The sequence below is a fragment of the Octopus sinensis genome, linkage group LG6 (assembly GCF_006345805.1).
Source record: "Octopus sinensis linkage group LG6, ASM634580v1, whole genome shotgun sequence".
Lineage (NCBI taxonomy): Eukaryota > Metazoa > Mollusca > Cephalopoda > Octopoda > Octopodidae > Octopus > Octopus sinensis.
In genome coordinates this window covers 24,902,123-24,924,364 of record NC_043002.1, presented here as the reverse complement: position 1 = coordinate 24,924,364, position 22,242 = coordinate 24,902,123, and the positions used below count along the sequence as shown (strand labels likewise).

General features: G+C 36.9%; 1 protein-coding gene and 1 long non-coding RNA gene across 3 annotated transcripts; one reads left to right on the top strand and one right to left on the bottom strand.

The window, feature by feature from the left end:
* Positions 1–191: 191 nt before the first annotated feature.
* LOC118763855 lies at positions 192–20,575 on the bottom strand. The gene is made up of 3 exons (XR_004999609.1): positions 20,543–20,575; positions 11,222–11,358; positions 192–393 (listed from the first exon to the last, which is right to left on the bottom strand). It is a non-coding gene; the product is annotated as an uncharacterized LOC118763855 (long non-coding RNA).
* LOC115213183 (zinc finger protein 431-like) lies at positions 6,462–13,068 on the top strand. Of its 2 annotated transcripts, none has more exons than XM_036503752.1 (2): positions 6,462–7,589; positions 10,723–13,068. In XM_036503752.1, the coding sequence occupies exon 2, from the start codon at positions 10,946–10,948 to the stop codon at positions 11,654–11,656; it is 711 nt and encodes a 236-aa protein (XP_036359645.1). In that variant the 5' UTR covers positions 6,462–7,589; positions 10,723–10,945; the 3' UTR covers positions 11,657–13,068. The 2 variants fall into 2 exon arrangements, with proteins under 2 accessions (XP_036359645.1, XP_036359646.1); XM_036503753.1 differs by lacking the exon at positions 6,462–7,589 and adding an exon at positions 9,600–9,647.
* Positions 20,576–22,242: the final 1,667 nt, after the last annotated feature.

Below are 22,242 nucleotides of genomic sequence, written 5' to 3'. Positions count from 1 at the left end.
ATCGAACCTGAAAGGATGAAAGGCAAAGTCGACCTTGGCGGAATTTGAACTCAGAACATAATGGCAGACGAAATACCGCTAAGTATTTTGCCCGGCATTCTAACGTTTCTGCCAGCTCGCTGCCTTGATTAAGTGTTTCTGCCTAACCACTCCTCTATTGTGTGCAGCACCATCATGGTTAAGTATTAGTATTGCATATGCAGTTAAACTTTATTGGAATATTTCATGATTTTAGTACTTCTTTTACAAGCTGGATGATCTTCCAATCACCAACCACTTTACAGTATGGACTTGCACCAGCACGATAGTAATTGTTGGCCTTGACTAAAGTGTTCTTCACACTGCTTCAGTTTTTATTCAAAGTTACTGCTCTCCTAGACACGAAATATACAGCTGAAAAACAAAAAAAAAAAAGAAAAGAAAATAGAAAGAAAAATTGTGAAATATGTGGTAAGTTATGTTCTTTGAAAGAGCAACTTAAACAGTGTGGACTCATGCACATTGAAAATAAACTACATAACTGTGGTATCTACACTTTGTGTCATTAAAATCTACTGGGGGTAGGAGATAATTGTAAAGCATGGATAGTAAATATTTTATCTGAATCTGGTTTAACTCCTTCTTTGGTTATTTTACATATCCTACTTGCTCATTACATAACTGAGGTTTCCTTGAGCTCAGTTTTAGACTTCTACAGCATTATAAAATAGCTGGTAAACACTTTTAATGTTTATTCTTTGATTCAGAGAACAGCAGTATATTGTCCATGATCACAAACACACCTTTCAAATCTTCTAACAAATGTACCATCACAGCTAGGAATACTCCAGGAATCGATTTTATTGTGAAAAAGTCTGTAGAAAACAAATCTGCCTATCAGAAAGTTCAGTGTTGCTAGTTTGCTACCCTCTTTTTTGTGTATCCAACACTGTTATCTAACATCTGGTTTAATACCCTGTGTGAAACCAATTGGTAGGATCAGCTGTAATGGATATATAATACTGTACACTTTGATTAATACACCCATGCTATCAACAAATATATGAGTTCATATTTTTCTGACTAATAGATTTTTAGAGGACTCTCTCTCTCTCTCTCTGTATGCACACATACATACATTTGTATCTGCATGTGCATGTATATATAATTAAACTCATGCACATTGTACTATTTTCCTAGCCATATAAAGTCAGCCAGCTGGTTCTTCAGATTTGTATCTAATAGCATTTGACTCTATGGTTACTTAATACTTGCACTATAGCTCCCTTAGTGCTTCAGGAGTCCTTCTTGGAGGTTATACAGTTAATGTTACTCTAGGCTCTAAGTAATTGTGTGTGTGTGTGTGTGTATGTATATATATATATATATATATATATATATATACACACACACACACACACACACACACACACATATACAATGTATTTTTGATACCAAGGGATAATACCATGCTCAATTTGTTTCATCATTTTTTTCACAGCAACCACAAACAGGATGTATCTAATTTCATTCCATAACTGTCGTCTCTGAAGAGTGCAGGGTTACATAATTGGACTGTAACCTAACACTTCATTGAACCCCTTATGTAAAACTGATTGGTAAGATTCGCTGTAATGGATATATAATACTGTACATTTTGATTTATGTGTGTGTGTGTACATAAATGAGGCTTGGAGAAGCTATTATGAAAGACTGATGAACGTGGAGAATGAATGAGAGGAGGAAAGCCTGCTAAATGTTGACCCAGTAGAAGGACCAGCTATCCAAATAGACAGCTCCCTAGTAGATAAAGCAATTAAGGGTATGAAGCCAGGAATCAATGCTGAGATGCTTAAAACATCTGGTGGTGTGGGCTATTGCCTAGTCACCCGCATTGTAAACCAGATAGCTCATGATGGAGTCATACCCAACGACTGGTGTAGCAGCACCATAGTCAACTGCTACGAGGGTAAAGGTGATACTCTAGTTAGAAATAACTACAGGGGTATCAAAGTGCTGGATCAGGTGATGAAGGTCAGGGAGAGGGTCATAGCCCATCTCATCAGGGAGAGAGTCTGCTTAGATGAGATGCAGTTCGGTTTTGTGCTGGGTAGAAGCACCACTGATGCCATATTCCTGGTTTGACAACTGCAGGAGAAATACCTAGCTAAAGATAACCCCTATACTTAGCTTTTGTGGACTTGGAGAAAGCCTTTGACAAGGTCCCCTGATCCCTTATCTGGTGGGCGATGCAGAATCTGGAGATTGACGAATGTTTAATAAGGGCTGTACAGGCCCTTTGCAGAGAGGCCGTTAGTAAGGTTAGGATTGGCAATGAGTATAGTGCGGCAGATGTACAGGGGCAATAGACACCACAGATTCCATTACAGTCCAGGGGAAGGAACAAGAAGTAGTTGATAGTTTCTGCTACCTAGGTGACCAAGTTAGTAGTGAGGGTGGATGCTCAGAGAGTGTTACCACTAGAATAATAATAGCTTGGGCAAAGTTTAGAAAGCTTCTTCCCCTACTGGTGACAAAGGGTCTCTTGCTCAGAGTGAAAAGTAGACTGTACGATGCATGTGTGCGAACTGCCATGCTTCACAGCAGTGAAACATGGGCCGTGACTGCAGAAGACATGCATAGGCTCGAAAGAAATGAAGCTAGCATGATCCGCTCAATGTGTAATGTCAGTGTGCATGCACGACAGTGTAAGTGCCCTGAGAGAAATGTTGGACATAAGAAGCATCAGATGTGGCGTGCAGGAGAGACGTTTGCATTGGTATGATGAGGTGGTCAAGCATGACCTTCGAATGTTGGTCCTCACAGAGGCTATGACAAAAGACCGAGATCTCTGGAGAAATGCTGTGACTGTGAAGACCCAACAAATGAAGTGAGTTCATGGCCTGCTGTGCTAACCTTGGATCGTAAGGTGACCTGCTGTTCTTGAGGAGACCTATTGAGTCAAATACGTCAACATCAACATCAAAATAAAAATCAAATGGAAATTGTAGTTATGATACCCATGCCAGTGGCATGTAAAAAGCACCATCCAAACGTAGCTGATTCTGGTGCTGCCTGACTGGGGTCCGTGTCAGTGACACGTAAAAAGCACCAACCGATTGTGGCCGTTTGCCAGCCTCCTCTGGCCCCTGTGCCAGTGGCACATAAAGAGCACCCACTACACTCACAGCATTAGGAAGGGCATCCAGCTGTAAAAACACTGCCAGATCAGAATGGAGTCTGGTGCAGCCTCCTGGCTTCCCAGACACCAGTCGAACCGTCCAACCCATGCAAGTATGGAAAACAGACGTTAAGTGATGATGATGTATATACATATGTATGTTTGTGTATCTTTGCCTTAACATTGCACAAAGGTTGTAAACACACACCATCATACCATCATGACACAAATAATGTTGTTCATTTCCAGTCTCCTTTTAAAGCAAGTTTAACCTGGAAGCAAGACTACTTTGCTTGGAAACAGTTGAGAGTTGGCAATAGGAAGAGTATCCACCCATAAAAAATCTGTCTTAAGAAATTCATTAATACTTTGACAAGTCCTAAATTTTTATTAATCTTATCTCCATCTTCTCTTTTGGTATATATATATATCATCATCATCATCATCGTTTAACGTCCGTTCGACCGGGGATCTGGGAAGCCAGAAGGCTGCACCAGGCTCCGATCTTATCTGGCAATGTTTCTACAGCTGGATGCCCTTCCTAACGCCAACCACTCCGTGAGTGTAGTGGGTGCATTTTACGTGCCACCTGCACTGGTGCCAGGCGAGGCTGGCATCGGCCACGGTCGGATTGGTGCATTTTACATGCCACCTGCACGGAAGCCAGTCGAGGCGGCACTGGCTTCGGCCACGATTCGGATGGTGCTTTTTACGTGCCACCGACACAAGCAGAGCACGTACCCTTTTGTCTTATATATATATACACACCCACACGCATTACGGGCTTTCTTTCTGTTTTCGCTGAAGAAATCAACTCATATGATTTTTGTCGGAGTGGGGCTATAGTAGGACTGATCTCGGAATCATGTGGTTGGGAAGTAAACTTTGTTCCACGTAGCCACAAATATTTCACTTTGGAGTTCAAATAATACCAAAACATATTTCGTTCACTAGTTAGCTTTAAAGGCTAAAGCTACATTATTCTGTCTAAAATTTCTAATCTACCGACCTTACTGAAATTATCACACTAGCTTTTTTTTTAACGAATCTAAAAACTCTGGGGAAATTTTTTTCTAGTAGGCGCAGGAGTGGCTGTGTGGTAAGTAGCTTGCTTACCAACCACATGGTTCTGGGTTCAGTTCCACTGCGTGGCATCTTGGGCAAGTGTCTTCTGCTATAGCCTCAGGCCAACCAATGCCTTGTGAGTGGATTTGGTAGACGGAAACTGAAAGAAGCCTGTCGTATATATGTATATATATATGTATGTATGTGCATGTTTGTGAGTCTGTGTTTGTCCCCCTAGCATTGCTTGACAACCGATGCTGGTGTGTTTACGTCCCCGTAACTTAGCGGTTCAGCAAAAGAGACTGATAGAATAAGTCCCGGGGTCGATTTGCTCGACTAAAGGCGGTGCTCCAGCATGGCCGCAGTCAAATGCCTGAAACAAGTAAAAGAGTAATTACTAAGATACTCTCAATTAACCGACAGTTTTCAATTCCTTATAATACATTTGTGAAACATTACTGAATTTGTAAATGTTGTCGTTCATAAACGTCATTAAACAGCATACTAAACTCTTCAGTTCTGTTTAGTACGCAAGATGGGAACAGCAGTCACATCACATTGACAAATGTGGGCATGTGTTTGAATCAAATTTCTGAGGCCAAATTATAGCTTTACCGTAAGAATACAGGGATCTTTTCGGTTTGAACGGCAGTTTTTTCTAGCGGTGTCATATGAAATTGTCACCCATAATTATGACCCTAGTATCGATCTATTGCATTTCAATCTGTTTTAGGGTTAGGGGTGGGGGGAAGGGTATCTTTTTTTCTTCACAAATGTAAATAAACCCAATCTGTTTCTTAAACGAGGGACATATTCATACGGCACAGAATGTTTTTTACCTCAATAGACGTCATTGATTGGTTGAAATTGCAGAAATTGAAGAAAAGAAAACAAATATCTTACAAACAAAAGAATTTTCTCAATAAAGCCAAGAGAAAAAGATGTTTTATAAACATATTCTACCAGTATACGAAGTTTAAAAGTGTTTAGTTACGTGGAAATTATTTTAAAAAACTGCCGTTCAAACCGAAAAGATCCGAATACAGAATTCATTCAAACAACATGCTTTCTGTTTCGCTTAGTTCCCTAGGCGGGAGCTACCAATATATTTTATTAGTCAATTGCTTACTGTAATATACATATGTAAGAAAAGACAACTCTCATTGACCCTCACTCAAGCACCTTACCTACGCTATTCATAACACTCCACTTTCAAGACTGATAGTTGCTTACCGTCGTATCTTCACTATCCTGTACAAGATACCTAAGGTATCCTCGTCTTTACGATCCTAAATTTAACTCGAAAAAGCGGCGGTTAAAATTACTTTAAAAACACTAAAACTTCAAATATGTTCTAAAAGTGTATCAAAATACACAATTTATTCGAAAGAGAAAAGGATGAACTGGATATTGATATGAAATGGTCACAAAAAGCTCGTCAAATGTATCGGCACCAACACTGCATGATCATCAGTGATTGTAACAAATACGAGCTAGTAAAAACGAATTGTAAGGGATAGATTTTACAGAACTGAATCCACTGCGTTTCGTTCTCATGCACAACTGTTGTGAATTATTCTTTTATATGTTTCAGTCCAATTACTGTGGCCATGCTGGGGCATCGTCATTCTGCGCACCATTTAACACAACATAAAATTCGAGACTACACTCTAAATTGCTCGAACGTCTTGACGTAGACCAGCTATATTCAACATCTCGTTAGAGTGGACAGATTTATTTTAACACGCGCTAACGACCAGGGAAAGACTTCCCCCCGCCCTACCTCCTATTTTTTTCGCAAATTATTGTAATTTAAAAAAAAATTTTTTTGCCAAAAACCCATGTTTTCGGATACGGAGATTCTGGAAAATTGCCAAAAATCAGAAATTTGAAATCCCCCTTACTCCCTCCTCTCCGGTTTCTTCATTCACTTTTTTTCCGTAACCCTAACCCTAAGTTGAAAATTTTTGGAAATTTTTTTCAGAATCATGATCTCTGTATTTTTTCTACATATTTTGAAATAAAAAAAAATTCTAAAAAAAAATTTTAAATGAAGAATTTAGTGGGGTGGGGAGGTGTAATTTCAAAATGCCGATTTTTGCCAATTTTTTTGCAGATTCGTATTCTACGTAGCCGAAAATAAATAAATAAGTGTTTGCGGTGGTGGAAGGTACAAAAGCAAGTCTTGCCACGTCGAATCATTTATTACTATAAACGACCGTAAAAGCACCATTAAAAGACTAATTTGAATTTAGTACCGTAAAAACGAGGATACTGATACCTACAAGTTTCCATTCCTTTTAGTCATTGCTTTCTCATTAATTTTGTTTTTTTATCTTATAAAGGTCTTTGTTCGAAATGTAAATACATTATCTAATTCCACATGGATCAATATTACTAATTGATAGCTACTATTTTTCACCTGTCAGCTCTCGGGTACTCGATATGATCCTCTATATGAACCTTTTGACGCCTGGAACAACCAATCATTCTCTTAACATGCAACGTGTCACTTCAAATTACTAAGCCATTCCATGAATCATTTCTCTGCGTAGTTTACCTCACATGAATGCTCAACCTTCACTCGCAAACAGAAAAGATTCATTTTTTTCTCTTAGCACTTACTCTCGCACCAGTATTAAGGGGCCTCTCGTACATTATCTTGACGTTGCCCTCTTAAACCTTTCCTCCGTCTACCCTATTCTCAATTACCAGCTGAGAAGCAACAGTAACTATGCTTCCTCTTCCCTGCTTATATTCCTTCTTTCTTTGTTATCTTCCTCCAGTGCGGTTTTCAAATTTTACCAATGTTCCTGTTGCTTACGTCCCATCCATTTGATCGCTGGCCTCACTAGCAACACCCCATCTCATTCATTACTTCCAAACTATTTATTCAGCACTGTCAGTAGATATTTAATCTCAACCCAACCAACGGTACAGCCTAAAATGTTACATTTCTTCTCTTCCACTTTGCGAATATCTTGTATATCCGTTAGTTAGGCCTTTACTTCCGGTAATATGCTGGCTGAACCACGTGCTGATTGTCTATAGAGTATTGTGAAGTGTAGGGTATACAAATAGCAACAGATATAGATACACAGAAAGATGGCTTTGCGGAGTGTGTTGCTGTTTAACTAAACAACAACACTATATTTATATATATGAAACGGAGATTAACTTTACAATGGAACATGGAGAAAAGTAACTAAAACAACAACTTCGGACCTGTAGAATACAATTGAGTACGACCCCCTCCCACTAAAGATCTTACAACTAGGAGTTGAACTGAATGTCGGACAGAATTGCATATAAAAAAGTTCAACATATTCCGACAAAGCATTCAAGATACGAATGGAAGATGAAGGTAACTTTTATCTAAAGTGTTAAATGTAGACTATTAGTGTTTAATCCCTGATCCTGTCTTCCTATGATCAAAAGAGTTCTAACTGTAACCAAACAGATTTCATTTTTTTTTCAATAGTCTCGGTAAATCTAGAATTATCCGGCATATTCAGTCTTTCAATTCTTTTTAGTCGGATCCATCAAATGTTATGCAATTGCATTTGTAAATAACGTGAACAAAAATGCATTAAATGTAGAAAGAAGAGTTTGCAGATATTTCCTAAGGCAAACTGTTGTGCCTTGGATAAGTCATCAATCTCTTTCTCATGTATTGGGTACGTGAGATGTAAAGTAATAACATCTGAGAACTACTGCTATGATATATGTCACTGTTCAAATTATCCGTTCTCGGATGTAAGCTATGTAGAATTATGTGTCTCATTTTTTTAACGATGGTAGTGTTTGATTGAGGGAGATTTATTTGCTTTTTCTAGCAGTTCGAGCAACCACCAATATAGGTTCACTGAATTCATGTGTCAGGGAAACTCCAGCAACATGAATTAATAGTGGGCGGAGCTTCCAAGTTACGTGGGTAAGCTTGTCCAAAACTCCGCCCAATAGTGTACTACATAACGGTTCTTTGGAAAAAAAAATTGAAATGTGATGTAAACATTACCAGTGTGTTTCTTATAAACAGACAATTAATTTAGTGGCACTGTGAAAAGTAAACTGATTTTTTTTTTCTCTCTAGTCAGGAGGGATAGATTCAACTCCCGGCATTATTACATGTGTGTGCTCTTCTCTGCCGATTTTGTTTCTTCATAACTTTATGAAAAATGGATATTTTAAAATAAAATCTTCAACAAATACGTTTCAGATAGTGTAGCTTCGGATTATATCGGAATTTGGATATGAAAAAAAAAAAAAAATTGGGAGTGAATAATTCATGCACCTCATCAAAACGTATGAAGAAACAAAGGCAAATTCCGACATAATCGTAATCTACAGTATTATCTGAAATATATTTGTAGAAAATTTTATCAAAAAAATGTCTATTTTTCAGAAAGTTATGAGGAAACAAATTGAGGTGGGTACAGAGAGCTCCCGATATGCTTGAATTCTAGAATGTTCTCTTTTACTGAGCTGGAAATGTCACCACACCTGACTGAATTAAAAACGTTTATTCATTGAAGTTTGAGAACACCCTTAAAACCTCGAAAGGAGTTCCCATGAATGTATCCGTGGTATTGACAGCTGCTTCATACACAAGTTTGATACCAATACCAAGCTGAATGAGTACTGTAAATCCTGGAGTATAATCCGCATTTTTTCCCCAAAATTTTAAGGTCAAATCCCTAGTGCGTACTATATACGAGGTTAAAAATGAAAAATATTTTCTAAGCAATGTCCAAGTCTCTATTTGTTGTCTGGCAATGTTTATTCAGATGCATTTTGTGATGTTGGGCGCGAAAATACCTTAAGCTAAGCCTGAAAGCAATGATGTCTTAAAAGAATCATCCATAACTTGCAGTAAGCAACATTTATTAAAATAAAAGTATTCAGAACACAGAATAACATGTAACAAAAACAATTTGCAAACATATTTACATTCCCATATAACAGTTAAGAACATCACCATTATTGTATTATGCATACACGGAAGTGTTTGTTCGACTAGATACTGCTGGCCTAATTATGCATGAATTGTGCTTAATAGTTTTGCGCTAAATAGTTCATCCTGCTGTTTGTATTGGCAGTTTGCATCATTACCGTGGCAAACAATAGATACTTAATTAAATACCAGTATTAAATGTTTGAACTACTGTGGGTCTTTACTAGGGTTTTTTATAAGCAAGACTTGAACCTGTACATTAATCTCTAATAAAACATTTTATACTTTACATGCCATAAAATGCCTCATAGATCCAGCTATGTTTAAACTTGAAGTTATATCATATGCTGAAGAGCATGGTAATAGGGCCGCCGGAAGAAAATTTGATGTTGATGAGAGCAATGCCAGGTTATGGAGAAGAAATAAAGATGAAATTAAAGAGATACCAAAGATAAAGAAGGGAAGAAGGTAATAATAAAGGACGTTACCGTATACATTTTTACAAACCAAGGACGTTATATAGACCTCCTTGACTCAAGTTAGAGAAGGGGTGTATATTATACACAAGGTTTAGGTTTTTCAGAGGTACAGTCCCCTAAAAATGTCCTGCGTATTATACTCAAGGGCAGACTATACTCGAGGATTTACAGTATGAATTCTGAGGAAAAGTGATATAAGACTGATGATATGAACACTTTCAAGTGAGTTGTATGTTGAGGCACTTCAGGTACCCTTCTGTCTCCAACATCTCAGCAAATAAGACATCAAAGAAGTGGTCCATCTTTCCTCTCTTTCCATCATCGCTTAGTGTTAGTGGTAGTCGCTAGTAAAACAGGGAAACCTCCATCTGTTCCTTTAGAGGATCACTTATACTGACCTGAACTGCCAAGACACTTATATAAGTCTTTACCTCAAATATCATCATTACTTGTAAGGAAACCAAACAAGTTAGTATCAAACAACAAGGGCTGTATGTAGTGTTGAAGAATATTCTTGGAAGAAAACATTTATGAACTGTGGAGGACATACCATGAGCTGAAGGCCAGCATCTCTTGTTCATAAGGAGGTGTCATCTTTAAGGTGGTGGGCTGGGGGAAGGCTATCAATTTTGGGTTCAGATCCTGCAGTATATCGACTTTCTAACTATCTGGAGTAAAAACTGGACTTAAGTAATCTGGTGGATCAGACTAGTGTAAGAAATCATCTGGAGGAGCAGATAGACATTTCCCTTTCTATTGTTCAAGTGACTCTCTGTTATGCTAAATGAAAATAAGAGACAGACTGTTCCTTCGATGTCATATTATCTGAATTTGACATTGATGGTTTGTCTTGAAGTTTGAGTCCTTGGTGTTTGTAGCCATAGTTTTTGTATTTGCCCCTCTTGAGATAGCAAATACCTATCAAACAGTTTTTGTTATTATTTCAGGGAAGAAGTGAGAGACCAATTTTTTTCCCATCAGATATATGAAGAGTAACAAATAGAAAGACCATCCTTTGTCAATAAGTTATATTATAGTTTAATATCAGTTTTGTTGTATTTCAGGACAGCTTTGTATCTTGAAAAGAGAATTTTAAAAAGAAGCCAAGATTATTCAACTGTGTACTTACTGTGAAGTTTCCCTGGTCCATTGAAGAAAATATCGGCATTGCTATTTGAGTGAAAATTTTTGGATATTTGTTTATTGGATAACTTTATTTCTGCAACATAAATATCAATGTCACAGTATTGTAAATGTTAAAATTTCTGTAAAAAAAGTACCAGATTGATGGAAAACAAACAGTTTGTTACAAAAAGACACTCACACATCTGTGAAATCTGTGGTAAAGCATTCTCAAGGAAACATCATGTAACAAGACATAAAGTGGTTCACACTGGGGAGAGACCATATAATTGTGAAATTTGTGGAACAGCATTTTCAACTAATAGTCACTTGAATAGACACAAACTAATTCACACGGGAGATAAATTGTACAGTTGTAATTTCTGTGGTAAAGAATTCTCAAGATCTAGTCTAGACAGACATAAAATACTTCATACTTACAGAAATGCTGCTTCTTGTGAGATTTGTGGAAAGGCATTTTTACGTAAGAGCCGCTTTGAAAATCATATGCTTAGTCACTTGGGAGTGAAACCATTCCAGTGTAATATATGTGGGTGGACTTTTACTGAAAAGAATCACTTAACAAGACATAAATTGGTACATACTGGAGAAAAACCATATCAATGTGAAATTTGTGAAAAGTCATTTTCACGAAAAGATAAGTTAAATGAACATAAACTGACACACTCTACAGAGCCAGCGTTCCAATGTCCTATTTGTGATAAAACATTTTCAACACGTGCTAGTTTAACTAGACATGAAATATCTCATACAATTAAGAAACAATACAAATGTGAAACATGCAACAAAGCATTTTCACGTAAGGAGAAGCTCAATAAACATAAATTGAAACATTCTGTGGAGCCAGCATTGTGATGTAATATTTGTGATAAAGTGTTCACAACTCATAAAAGTTTAACCAGATATGAAATATTTCATACAACTGAAACACAATAAATGTGAATAAGTGCTATTAAAGCTGAATGAAATCATACACACTAAAATTAGACCCTACATCTGCAATATTTGTGACCTATCATTTGGACATAGAGGGTTTAAGTCAGCATAATTTGGTTTGAAAGTAAATTGTTTGATGATGATGATGATGATGTTGCCAACAACTTCTCCAAAAAGACTTATGTCATGCAAATGTCATCTTCATGTGCATATTCATTATTTTAATACTCATGTGGATTGGCAGGTTTCCAAAAAAACATACTTTCAAGCATTTCTGTTCTCTATTTTGGTTAAGTTTAACTCTAAGCCCTGGTTTATATACCAAATTCCAATTTGCTGTTCTGGCTCCCTATACTTGTTACAACTAATCTTGTTGCATTTTCATATTTCCACATATATTAATTACATACATATAAGGCTCAGGCATATTTGTTTAAGAAATTTACTTCATATCCACATAGTTTTGGGTTCAATGCTACTGTTCGTCACTTTGGAAAAGTTGTCTATGTGGAACAGCGTGTCAAGTTGTGCCCCTTCGCAACAAAAGTTTTAAACTTGTATATTGGATAAACAGATATTGATAAAATAAGTATAAGATTATAAAAGTTAGTGGGATTGATATGATTAACAACACCTTGATCTATTGAAGTTTCCATTTCCTCTCTGGTGCCTTATTCTCTGCTCCCATAAAGGATTAAAGGTCCTTCTTGAGCCATAGACACACAAGACTGGTTTCCTGATTCTGTGGAGTATATATTCCCCACTCTGGACAGGGCATCAGTCAATAGCAGGGTTACTCATTTTCACCAACTGAGTGGACTGGAACAATGTGAAATGAATCACCTGGTCCAGAAATCAAAACCACAGTCTTACAGTCATGAGTACAACACCCTAATCACTTGACCATGTGCCTCTACATATATGTATTATATGTGTTTGGTCTGGCATTGAACTCAGAAGTCTATTTCCTAAATTCAACACACTCATCCACTACTATGCAATGGACAAGTAATACCAATATTTGTCAAGTTTTGTGATGTTTTAGATATTTAATTAGCCATAGACATATTGATCAAGCACTAAGTGCTATGTTGGTATTTGGCTGCGTTTTTGCTGCCAAGTTCCAATGATGTGTAATTAAAAATGTAGCCATGTGTCTTGCTACCTCAAAATAATGAACTGTAGGGGAATTAGCTAGTACTGTGAATTTCAGAGTTACTACTAATCAAACGCTAATCCCACCCCCCAATGGTTCTTCAGTTGTTTACAGATCCATTTTTATGCTATTTGTTTGCATATTGAATCCTGAAGAGGAGACAACATTTTATAGTGAAAAGAATCTTGTATTTTCTGACATATTTACATGATAAAGTAGTATAGTTCATGTATAATATCAAAGCATATGACATTTACTCTAGACGTATACAAATGTCACAGATTCAGTAGTTTGTATACTACAACGATGAGTGCAATTTATCCATGCCAGTATATTTTTCTCTTTATGGTGCAATACATCAAGCTGCATGCAGATTAGTAAAATTAACTTTTGTAATCAACAGTAGCTATATTAAATAGATGATAATTTTGTTGCTCTGCAGGTCTGGTTCAATGTCAGTTAAAGTTGCCTGCTATCATCTGGTGTCTTATTGAAAGTTTTCTCTACTTAGTTTAGCATCATAGCAACTTGATGTAAAACATTCCAGAAAGTAGTTAGAGATTCCGTATATTGTTTTTTGTTTGCATACTATATAAATTCTCAGTTATTTCACGAACACATTTTTGAAAAATACTCCTGATTGTTGACTAAAGTTAGAATAAATAATAAGTTAACAAGGGATATAACAGTTTTGTTTTCATGTTTTTTCATATATACACTGTTGCTCATCGTTCTGAAATAAACTCCCTCTTGTTACACTCTACTGTCTTAAACAAAGAAAGACACATAAGGTGTCTGAAAGATGATATGAAATGGTCACGGCTGGAATGCTTTTGATTATAGGTTTACTTAATCTGGGCCAATTTTAGACAAAACAACTTCATATTGGCTATTCCTGTAACAGTATATTGCAATAATGTCATAACGACTGGTTGAAGTATTCACTCTAGTCAATCAAATTCTATATCTAATACTCACAAACTATAATGGTGATTACTTTCATCATTTTATAATGAACAGTTATGTGGTTCTTGGTGATATATGCTTCATGAACTGAACACCACATTCTGAATTCTATATTTTGAACTGCAAGAATTCCTCAATTAAGCAGACGTATAGTAAAAGAATATTTGTGATTAATCTTTTTTTTTTTAAAGCATAATGTACCTAGTATTAACCAAACAATAAGGTGTTATTTAAGGGCTGTTTTTCTCAGCAGGTCAACCAACCACATTGAGACTATCATCTGTTTGTAAAGATATGTGGGATTCTGTTTTATCTGTTTTGTTAAAATTTATTAACTTTATTCAGGATAGTTGTTAGCTGATGTTCATTAGATACAAAAAGAAACTGAGTTTAGAAAATAATATATTGCTTTTCTAACAATTTAATTTTTTTTTCCTTCACTTTTTATACACCATTTCCAATACTTTTTTTTCTATTTTTGGAATGAATTTTCAGAGGTATTAATTGTCTATGTAGAACAAATTCATGATGAACGACTCTTTTCCAATTATAAAGGGCAATTAACATCACACATTTGAGCGACTCTGATGAACTTATTTTGGTTGTAGCAATGACAATCCAACCCACTATGATGACTTTTTCTTTCAACATTATGTAGCTGTACATGCACATTTCATTGCTTGTTATGAAATTTTTCAGAAAGTTTCCATCAGCATCTAAACAATCATACAAATTCTGACATACTGTGATTTAGTTCTCTTTTTTTGTAGATGCTGCTCAAGTTTTATGACATTATAATGCATCTTCAATTTTTCTTTTAAAATCATATGACATAAGCTATTAAAGATGCCTACTTAGAAAAATTATACAGTTAGTTAGGTGACAATTTTTATTAATCACAGCATACACTTTTGAAATGCAATCATCATCTGTTGTCATAGAAGGCCATCCAGGTTTAGGATTGTCTTCTATGGTTCTTCCTAATTTGAAGTGCTGGTATCATTGTGTATGGCTGAAATAATTTCGTTATAGGCCCATTATAACATGAGAAAAATCTGTACTTATTTGGCTTGTATTTAAAACAGAATTTCACACAAACAGGCTGCTCTTCCAAATCTTTCATTGTTTGACCTATGGCAAATGTCCAGGTGTGCTAAACATGTTCATTGTGTCACATGTAACTGACAAGGCATGATGTGACTATTATGAGATTGTCGACTTTGCCTTTCATCCTTTTGGGGTCGATAAATCTAAGTACCAGTTACACACTGGGGTCGTTGTAATCGACTTAATCCGTTTATCTGTCCTTGTTTGTCCCCTCTATGTTTAGCCCCTTGTGGGTAAAAAAGAAACATATTAGATTGAAGGTCAAGGTCAGCCATATAAAGTACTGTAGTTATAAGGACACTGTACCTATTGGTTTAAAAGTTTGGTTTATTTTGAACCGACTTCGTATATAGCTTAATTCAATAACAGAACTCATCTTTGTCTTTCACATTCTCTTTTCTGTGATATTTTTTTATAAAATGAATTAATAAATCAGTATTTCCTTTAAAGACTTTAATCCCTAAAATCATTTACTGACCTCCTTGGTGCTTTCTAATTTTTATCCTGAAAATGTTTATTTGATAAATTGTTCTTTACCCCTCTCTCTCTTTCGGAGAGGCACAAGCACCTACATGCACATATACACACACGGCAGTAACTTCCGCCTGCCGAATTCAATCACAAAGCTTCGGTCAGCTCGGGGCTATAGCGGAAGACACCTACCCAAAGTGCCACGCAGTGGGACTGAACCTGAAACCATGTAGATAGGAAGCAAGCTCCCTAACCACACAGCCATGCCCGGAAGATTAAAATTTATCTAATTTTAATATAAAATTAATCTCCATCACATTGTTGTTTCAGTTCCCTTAATCAGGCCCTGCTGGACATCACTACTCATCACATGACTTCTACTGATCCTAGATCCTGCAATATGCACTTTGTAAATCCTGGCAACCATCAGAAAATCATTCTTGTGTCTCTTTTCCAGTAGCCATGAACCTATTCTTTTATTTGTTTCAGTCATTTGACTGCTGCCATGCTGGAGCACCGCCTTTAGTTAAAGCAATCAACCCCAGGACTTATTCTTTGTAAGCCTAATACTTATTCTGTCTGTCCTTTTTTGCCGAACCGCTAAGTTACGGGGGATGTAAACACACCAACATCAGTTATCAAGTGATGGTGTGGGTACAAACATATATATATCGTCTTTTGTTTTTTTTTTCGTAAACTCTCCCTATATATATATATATATATATAAAACCCATGCTAGCATGGAAAGCAGATGCTAAACGATGATGATGATGAGGATATATTACAGGCTCCTTTCAGTTTCTGTCTACCAAATCCACTCACAAGGCTTTGGTTGACCCGAGGCTATAGTAGAAGACACTTGCCTAAGGCGCCACACAGTGGGACTTTGGTTGAGAAGCAAACTTCTTACCACATAGCCAAGCTGAGCATCAGCCTCTGAAAATCTTTTCTTTTTTTTTTTATTGATTTCATTTGAAGGAAGGGGTAGTGCCTGACGCAGACCCTCCAAAACTAATGAGATTAACACAGTTAATATTTTTTTAGAGTAGGTGCAAATTGATAATTAGAGGAAAAAATTTTGTAGAGTGGGAATTCCGGAAAGATGATGTTCTGGAAAGGAAAACCTGGACGTTGATTAGTTTTGGACCTGTAGGTTGGACACACAATGGGTTATAAGAGATGAATGAGTCAGGAATATGTGTTTGGATGTGGTACAAGACCATGTAATTTCCAAGGAGCAGAAGCTATTATAGTAGTAGCAGTAGTAGTAGAAATGCACAGAGGGGGAAAGGAAGCAACATGTCTGTAGGCCAGAAATTAGTGTTAGAGCCTGTTGATGAGTGGCTGTAGAGATTCTCAGTGATGGTAAAACCTAGCATATGTAGTGACCTTGAAAGTTCTAGTTGGTGGATGTGATGATAAATTCTTGATATGTGTGATTGTGTTTTTATACAGTTGAAGGAGAATATTGATATGACTCCTTTGGGGGATAATTTCAAGGTCTCTGTTGTGTCTGGGGAGAGTCATTTTCTTTTTGTGCCTTATAATATAACTCACCAATAAAATTTCCACTTTTTTTCCTATTTTTATTTTCCTAAAATTTTTGTTGCGTCTTGCAACCTTTTCAATAGTTTTGACTCTTAGTCAATAGTCAAAACTATTGAAGAGGTTGCAAGATGCAACGAAAATTTTAGGAAAATAAAAATAAGAAAAAAAAGTGGAAATTTTACTGGTGAGTGTGTTATATTATAAGGCACAAAAAGAAAATAACTCTCCCCAGGCACAATAGAATATGCTTCAACACATGAACTCACATAAAGAATCTTGCAAACCAAATCCAAAAACAAAATTCAAGGTCTCTGTTGTTGGAGTCTGTGCAGATTTGGTGTACAGTGTCTAGGTTGCATATAGATAATACCTGAATGTGGAAGGTCAGAGAGGAATGAACAGTGGGCATTGTTTGAGTTAATAGCAAACTTAGCTGATGTTGAGGGCAACAACACTGTTTTCACCAAATTTCAAGGTTTTCAAGAGCGAAAGCCGATAAGTGTGTGACGTAATAGTAGATCTCTAGCAGACATACAAGAGAAGATGTGTTTATGAGGCCAAACTGGTGGTCATTAAGATGGTAGACGGAGTCAAGGTGATGAATAAGATTGTTGTTAAAGGCTGTCCTCAGCAGCTTTGAGACTTTTGAAGTGTAATAGGATGATAGTTGCCAGAGTTAGATGGGTTGCCCTTCTTGGGAACAGAACATGTCAAAGAACAAGATATATTGGGAGAGAGAGAGAGAGATTAAAAAGTTTAGTGAAGATAAAGGTTAGTCTTTATCCTCTTTGGGATATGTTACTTAAGATAATGAAAGGGACATTATGAGGATTGTAGCTCTGTTGGTTTAAAGTGATCTGTGGTACTTTGCACCTTGTATGTTTGTGCATAATGGTGAGTCTGGTGGAGTGGAAAAGGATAGTTTTGCTGGAGAATTATCTAGAGTGTGAAATCAAGTATGCAGCAAATGTAAAAGCTTCTATAGGAATTCCTACTTACAGAAACATGGTAGCGAAATGAATAAAAGGTAGATTCCATTGAATTGGGAGAGATTCTTTTTGGTAAGGGACCAAAAAGGATTGACTATAGTTTGTAAGCTTGCAGGCTGATACACTGAGGCATTCTTCATTGTTCTGATAATGAGCTTGCAGTGTTGAGTAGGCGTGGGGATGATTTTCTCCAAGCCATATAGGTTGTTTTTATTTTTAACAAATGAAGTGCTGCTCAGAGTGAACCACTTGTGGGATCATGAGGCGACAGGTTTTGGTTGTACGTGGGATGTTAAAGGGAGATACTTTCAGTCACATACGTAGCTGTTTCTGGTCCAGAAGTGAAGTACATATGCTATTAGGGATAGTTTACATAAAACAAAACTTGATGAAACTAGTTGACTATCACAGAAATTGGAAAGAAAGGGTGGTAGCAGGTGGTGTAGTCAGGAGTTGTGTGATTTGATAGCCACAAAGATGGTGATAGTTTGGCTGAGATTGAAATTGGCAATGAGAAAGAAATTATAGTTTTTAGTATCTATGTTTTTCAGAGGGTAGCAGGTGGAACTTATTGATGTAGATCATGAACACTGTCTTTCTTCTTTTGACTGACTTAATAAAACATCAGTCAACAAGAGAGACTAGTGGTTATTCAGTCTGATAAAATAATCTCCTTCAAATCATCCCACTATCTTTAAAAGGGACATGTTAGATAATGCAGACCAGGGTTCCTTTCATACAGGCAAAAGTTGGGATGGTAATAGCTGGAATGCCTTTGCTCACAGTCTTCTTGATAAAAGCTGATCTGGGGTTAAACAACAATTTATGAAATAATTTTTGTGATGTTTAATGCCTGGTAAGTCATAATTGAACAGATTAAGGTGTTCTAGCTGAGAACAAGTTACTTTTTAGTGCAGTATAATGTATATTAAGATGTGATTTGAGAATATTTTGATGTAAGCGTAAAAAAATATAAATCTAGAGCAGGCATGGGTAAACTTTTTTGAGAAGCGGGTAATTTCGATAAACATTATTTTTCTCATCAAATTAGGCAGGCCATTCAGAAAGTCCTACAGGCTGCACTTTGCCCCTGATTGCTCTAGTGTAATCACTGGGCTAAAAAGGAAATACTTTGCTGAATAACCATAGAGAAAATAATGACATTTGGAAAACGATTATGTCTTGTGACATAGGCTTATGCATTACATTCTTGGAAAGACTTCCGCCCCCCTCCCCACTATTTTCTCCCAAAATTTGTTAATTAAACATTTTTTTTTTGTCAAAACCCCCCCGTTTTAGGATAGCAAGTTGCCGGAAAATTGCCAAAAATCGGCATTGTTAAATCCCCCTCCCCCAATTTTTCAATTTTGAATTTTTTTCCCAACTCCAACCCTAACTCTAACCGTAACTACAGAAATGTTTCGAAATTTTTGTCCGAATCATAATGTCCGTATTTTTAGGCATATTTAGAAAAAAAAATTTACGAAGATTTTTTTTCAGAATCATAATCTCCTCTTCGATAAATGCAAGACAATGTACTTAATTGTGAACCATGTTAATCTTATTACGGACTGATCTGTGATAATACGAGTAGCGATCAACCGAAGATTCTGCTTGGTCCACTAAAGCGTGCCCCGACAACCACCCGCAATGCTCAGTTACCCAAAATGCTCTAATTATCGATTGTGTTTACATGACTTGTTTACGAGGCTGCGTAATTTTTATAAAGATTTATATAACACCCATCAGTGAACTAGAAAATACGAAGGCGCCTGATGCTAACAAAGGACGCAGGCAGATGGATCTATTCTCTACAGGAAAAGAGATGGTCAAGAAAATATGAGTGGAAACTTCGCTGCTGTGGGCCGCGAGTTTAGTGTCAATTAATTTATCATTCGTTCCATTTACATTTTTGTTTATTTGTTAGTTTTTTAAACTAAATCCTCGTGTTAAATGAGAATAGATGTACACCGTTTTGATAAGATTTTTGCAAATAAAAGGTGAATACTATAGGAGAATTAAGCATTTTAAGATTACTTTTAAGACCACATGTCATCGTCGGTTTCGCTTCGTCTCATAATCACTCTTCTCGTTGTCATGTCAACATCATCATCAACAACAGCAACAACTGTGGAGGCGCAATGGCCCAATACTTAGAGCAGCGGACTCGCGGTCGGAGGATCACGGTTTCGATTCCCAGACCGGGCGTTGTGTGTGTTTATTGAGTGAAAACACCTAAAGTTCCCTGTTGTACTCTTTCACTCCAACTTTCTCTCACTCTTTCTTCCTGTTTCTTGTCCCCGATTTCCTACGCAACCGCTGAGCCTGGATGCGCATTCATCTATCCGTTGATGCTCTCGGTGTCGGGGGTTGACCTGCTTTCTCTTTTGAGGGTCTTACGAATAGCAAAGGACCACGTTTCGGACTTCTCTCACTACAGAAGACTGCTTCGCTCAACATTATCATCATCATCAACAGAAACAACAAATCATAATTATAATCCTAATCACAACGATGATTATAGTCATCATCAACATTGTGGTCATAATTAACATCAGCAATACTTACTTGATAATAACTATGCCCTTCCTCCTTCTCCTCTTTTTTCTCCTTATCAACATCATTATCATCAACACTATAACTATCATCATCAACAACATCGTCCAGGAGCTTCCACGCGGTCGCTCGACCAGTCAGATTTGGCGGCAGCAAAATCTTCAAATATTCTTATGTGTGCATAGAAGCTGGAGAAACAATGGGTACCACAAAACAGAGGAGGTATTTCACTGGTTTGAAAGCGATCAGAATGCTGGTCTGTCACTCAAAATTCGACGTAGAGAAATATGTGTTTCAAGCGATTAGTTGATCGCGTCTGTATGTTCGTCTGTTATAAATCTGACAGCCAGATAGATCAGAGGTGTCCTGGAGAGGCACAGCGAAATCAATCCAGACCGTGGTCATAACTATGGCTAACAGCATCATCGTTATTATGTACGCAACTATCGCTGACATCATAATTATATTTGTAATATTTAACAAACATTTACTTCAAAATTCTTTATCGTTCCAAATCTGATACGTATGTGTGTGTGTACATGAGAGTTTATTCATTATCTACCTATCCATTTATCTGCCTGTCTACATATTTGTATGTATGTATTGATCGTGTATGTGTGCGTATATATGTATGCCGTAGTGGTTAAATATGTAACGATTTTACCCGTTGAAATGCGATTAGACATCAGACACTGCATGCTTTATGAATTCAAAAGAAGCCCTTCAGCAATAGAAGGGATAAGAAATATTCGTTCTGTATGGAAATGAAGCTTTAAGTGTATGAATATGTTAACGATGGTTTGGCCATCGGGAGGGTTTTCTTTTACAGCTTTCCCTCCGTCTGGACGGCCAAGTTCTATCAATATCGAACTTCTGAAACTTTAGATAAAGAAAATCAAACAGACTGTATTCTTCCTATTCCCCATCTCTAAGACATCTTCCAGTTTCTCTTTCATTGATTCATTGAGCCTATCGCCAGAGTTCTTTATATTCTTACTATCATTCAATTTTCTTTCTGTTGTGTATCTTTCACATACCCACCCGTTCATATCCATCCAAAACATTCAAGGGTAGTATTGGATCCCTTTTACTCAACACACCCAAACATTCTTACAATGATCTCTTACTAACTCCTAGCACCACTGTTTCCCTTCTCTCATTCTGCACTAGCATTGTCTCTTGTACTACTCACTTCTTAATTAATTTGTTCCTCCCATCATACTGCAACAGGGAAGGCCTCTTTGTGTATTGGGAAATAATTTACTTGTTACTTTAATAGGAAAGGTGTTCATACTCTACTCTTAATGGAAACATTTAGACATGCACAGAAAGTCTTTGTTAGAGACTCAACATTTAGGCTAATTTTTACATATCAAATACATTATTCAGGTGCCGTGGTATGTCTTCTTCGATCATGCCCAGTTGAATATGCAACTGTGAAAACAACTATTAGGAGACTGTACACCAATCCAACCCGAGACACTGAATTTTTGGTGCTCAGTTTGGTTGTATTTGTAGGCCTCGCTCACGGAAAGTCCTAATCAGACCACCGAACTATCACGTAACCAATGGTCATTCATTGAATAACATCTCGGTTATGCACATGACTGAACTGGGGTTTCTATGTGGTAAAACGCTGGATCGAATCCAATACTACAATACCTTAACTTCTCCAAGTATCTTGCCTTAAGCTCAGTCTATGTAATTTTCCG

Bases quoted from the DNA above. Each gene is read 5' to 3' on its own strand.
- LOC115213183 (XM_036503752.1), top strand. From the start codon at position 10,946: ATGGAAAACAAACAGTTTGTTACAAAAAGACACTCACACATCTGTGAA.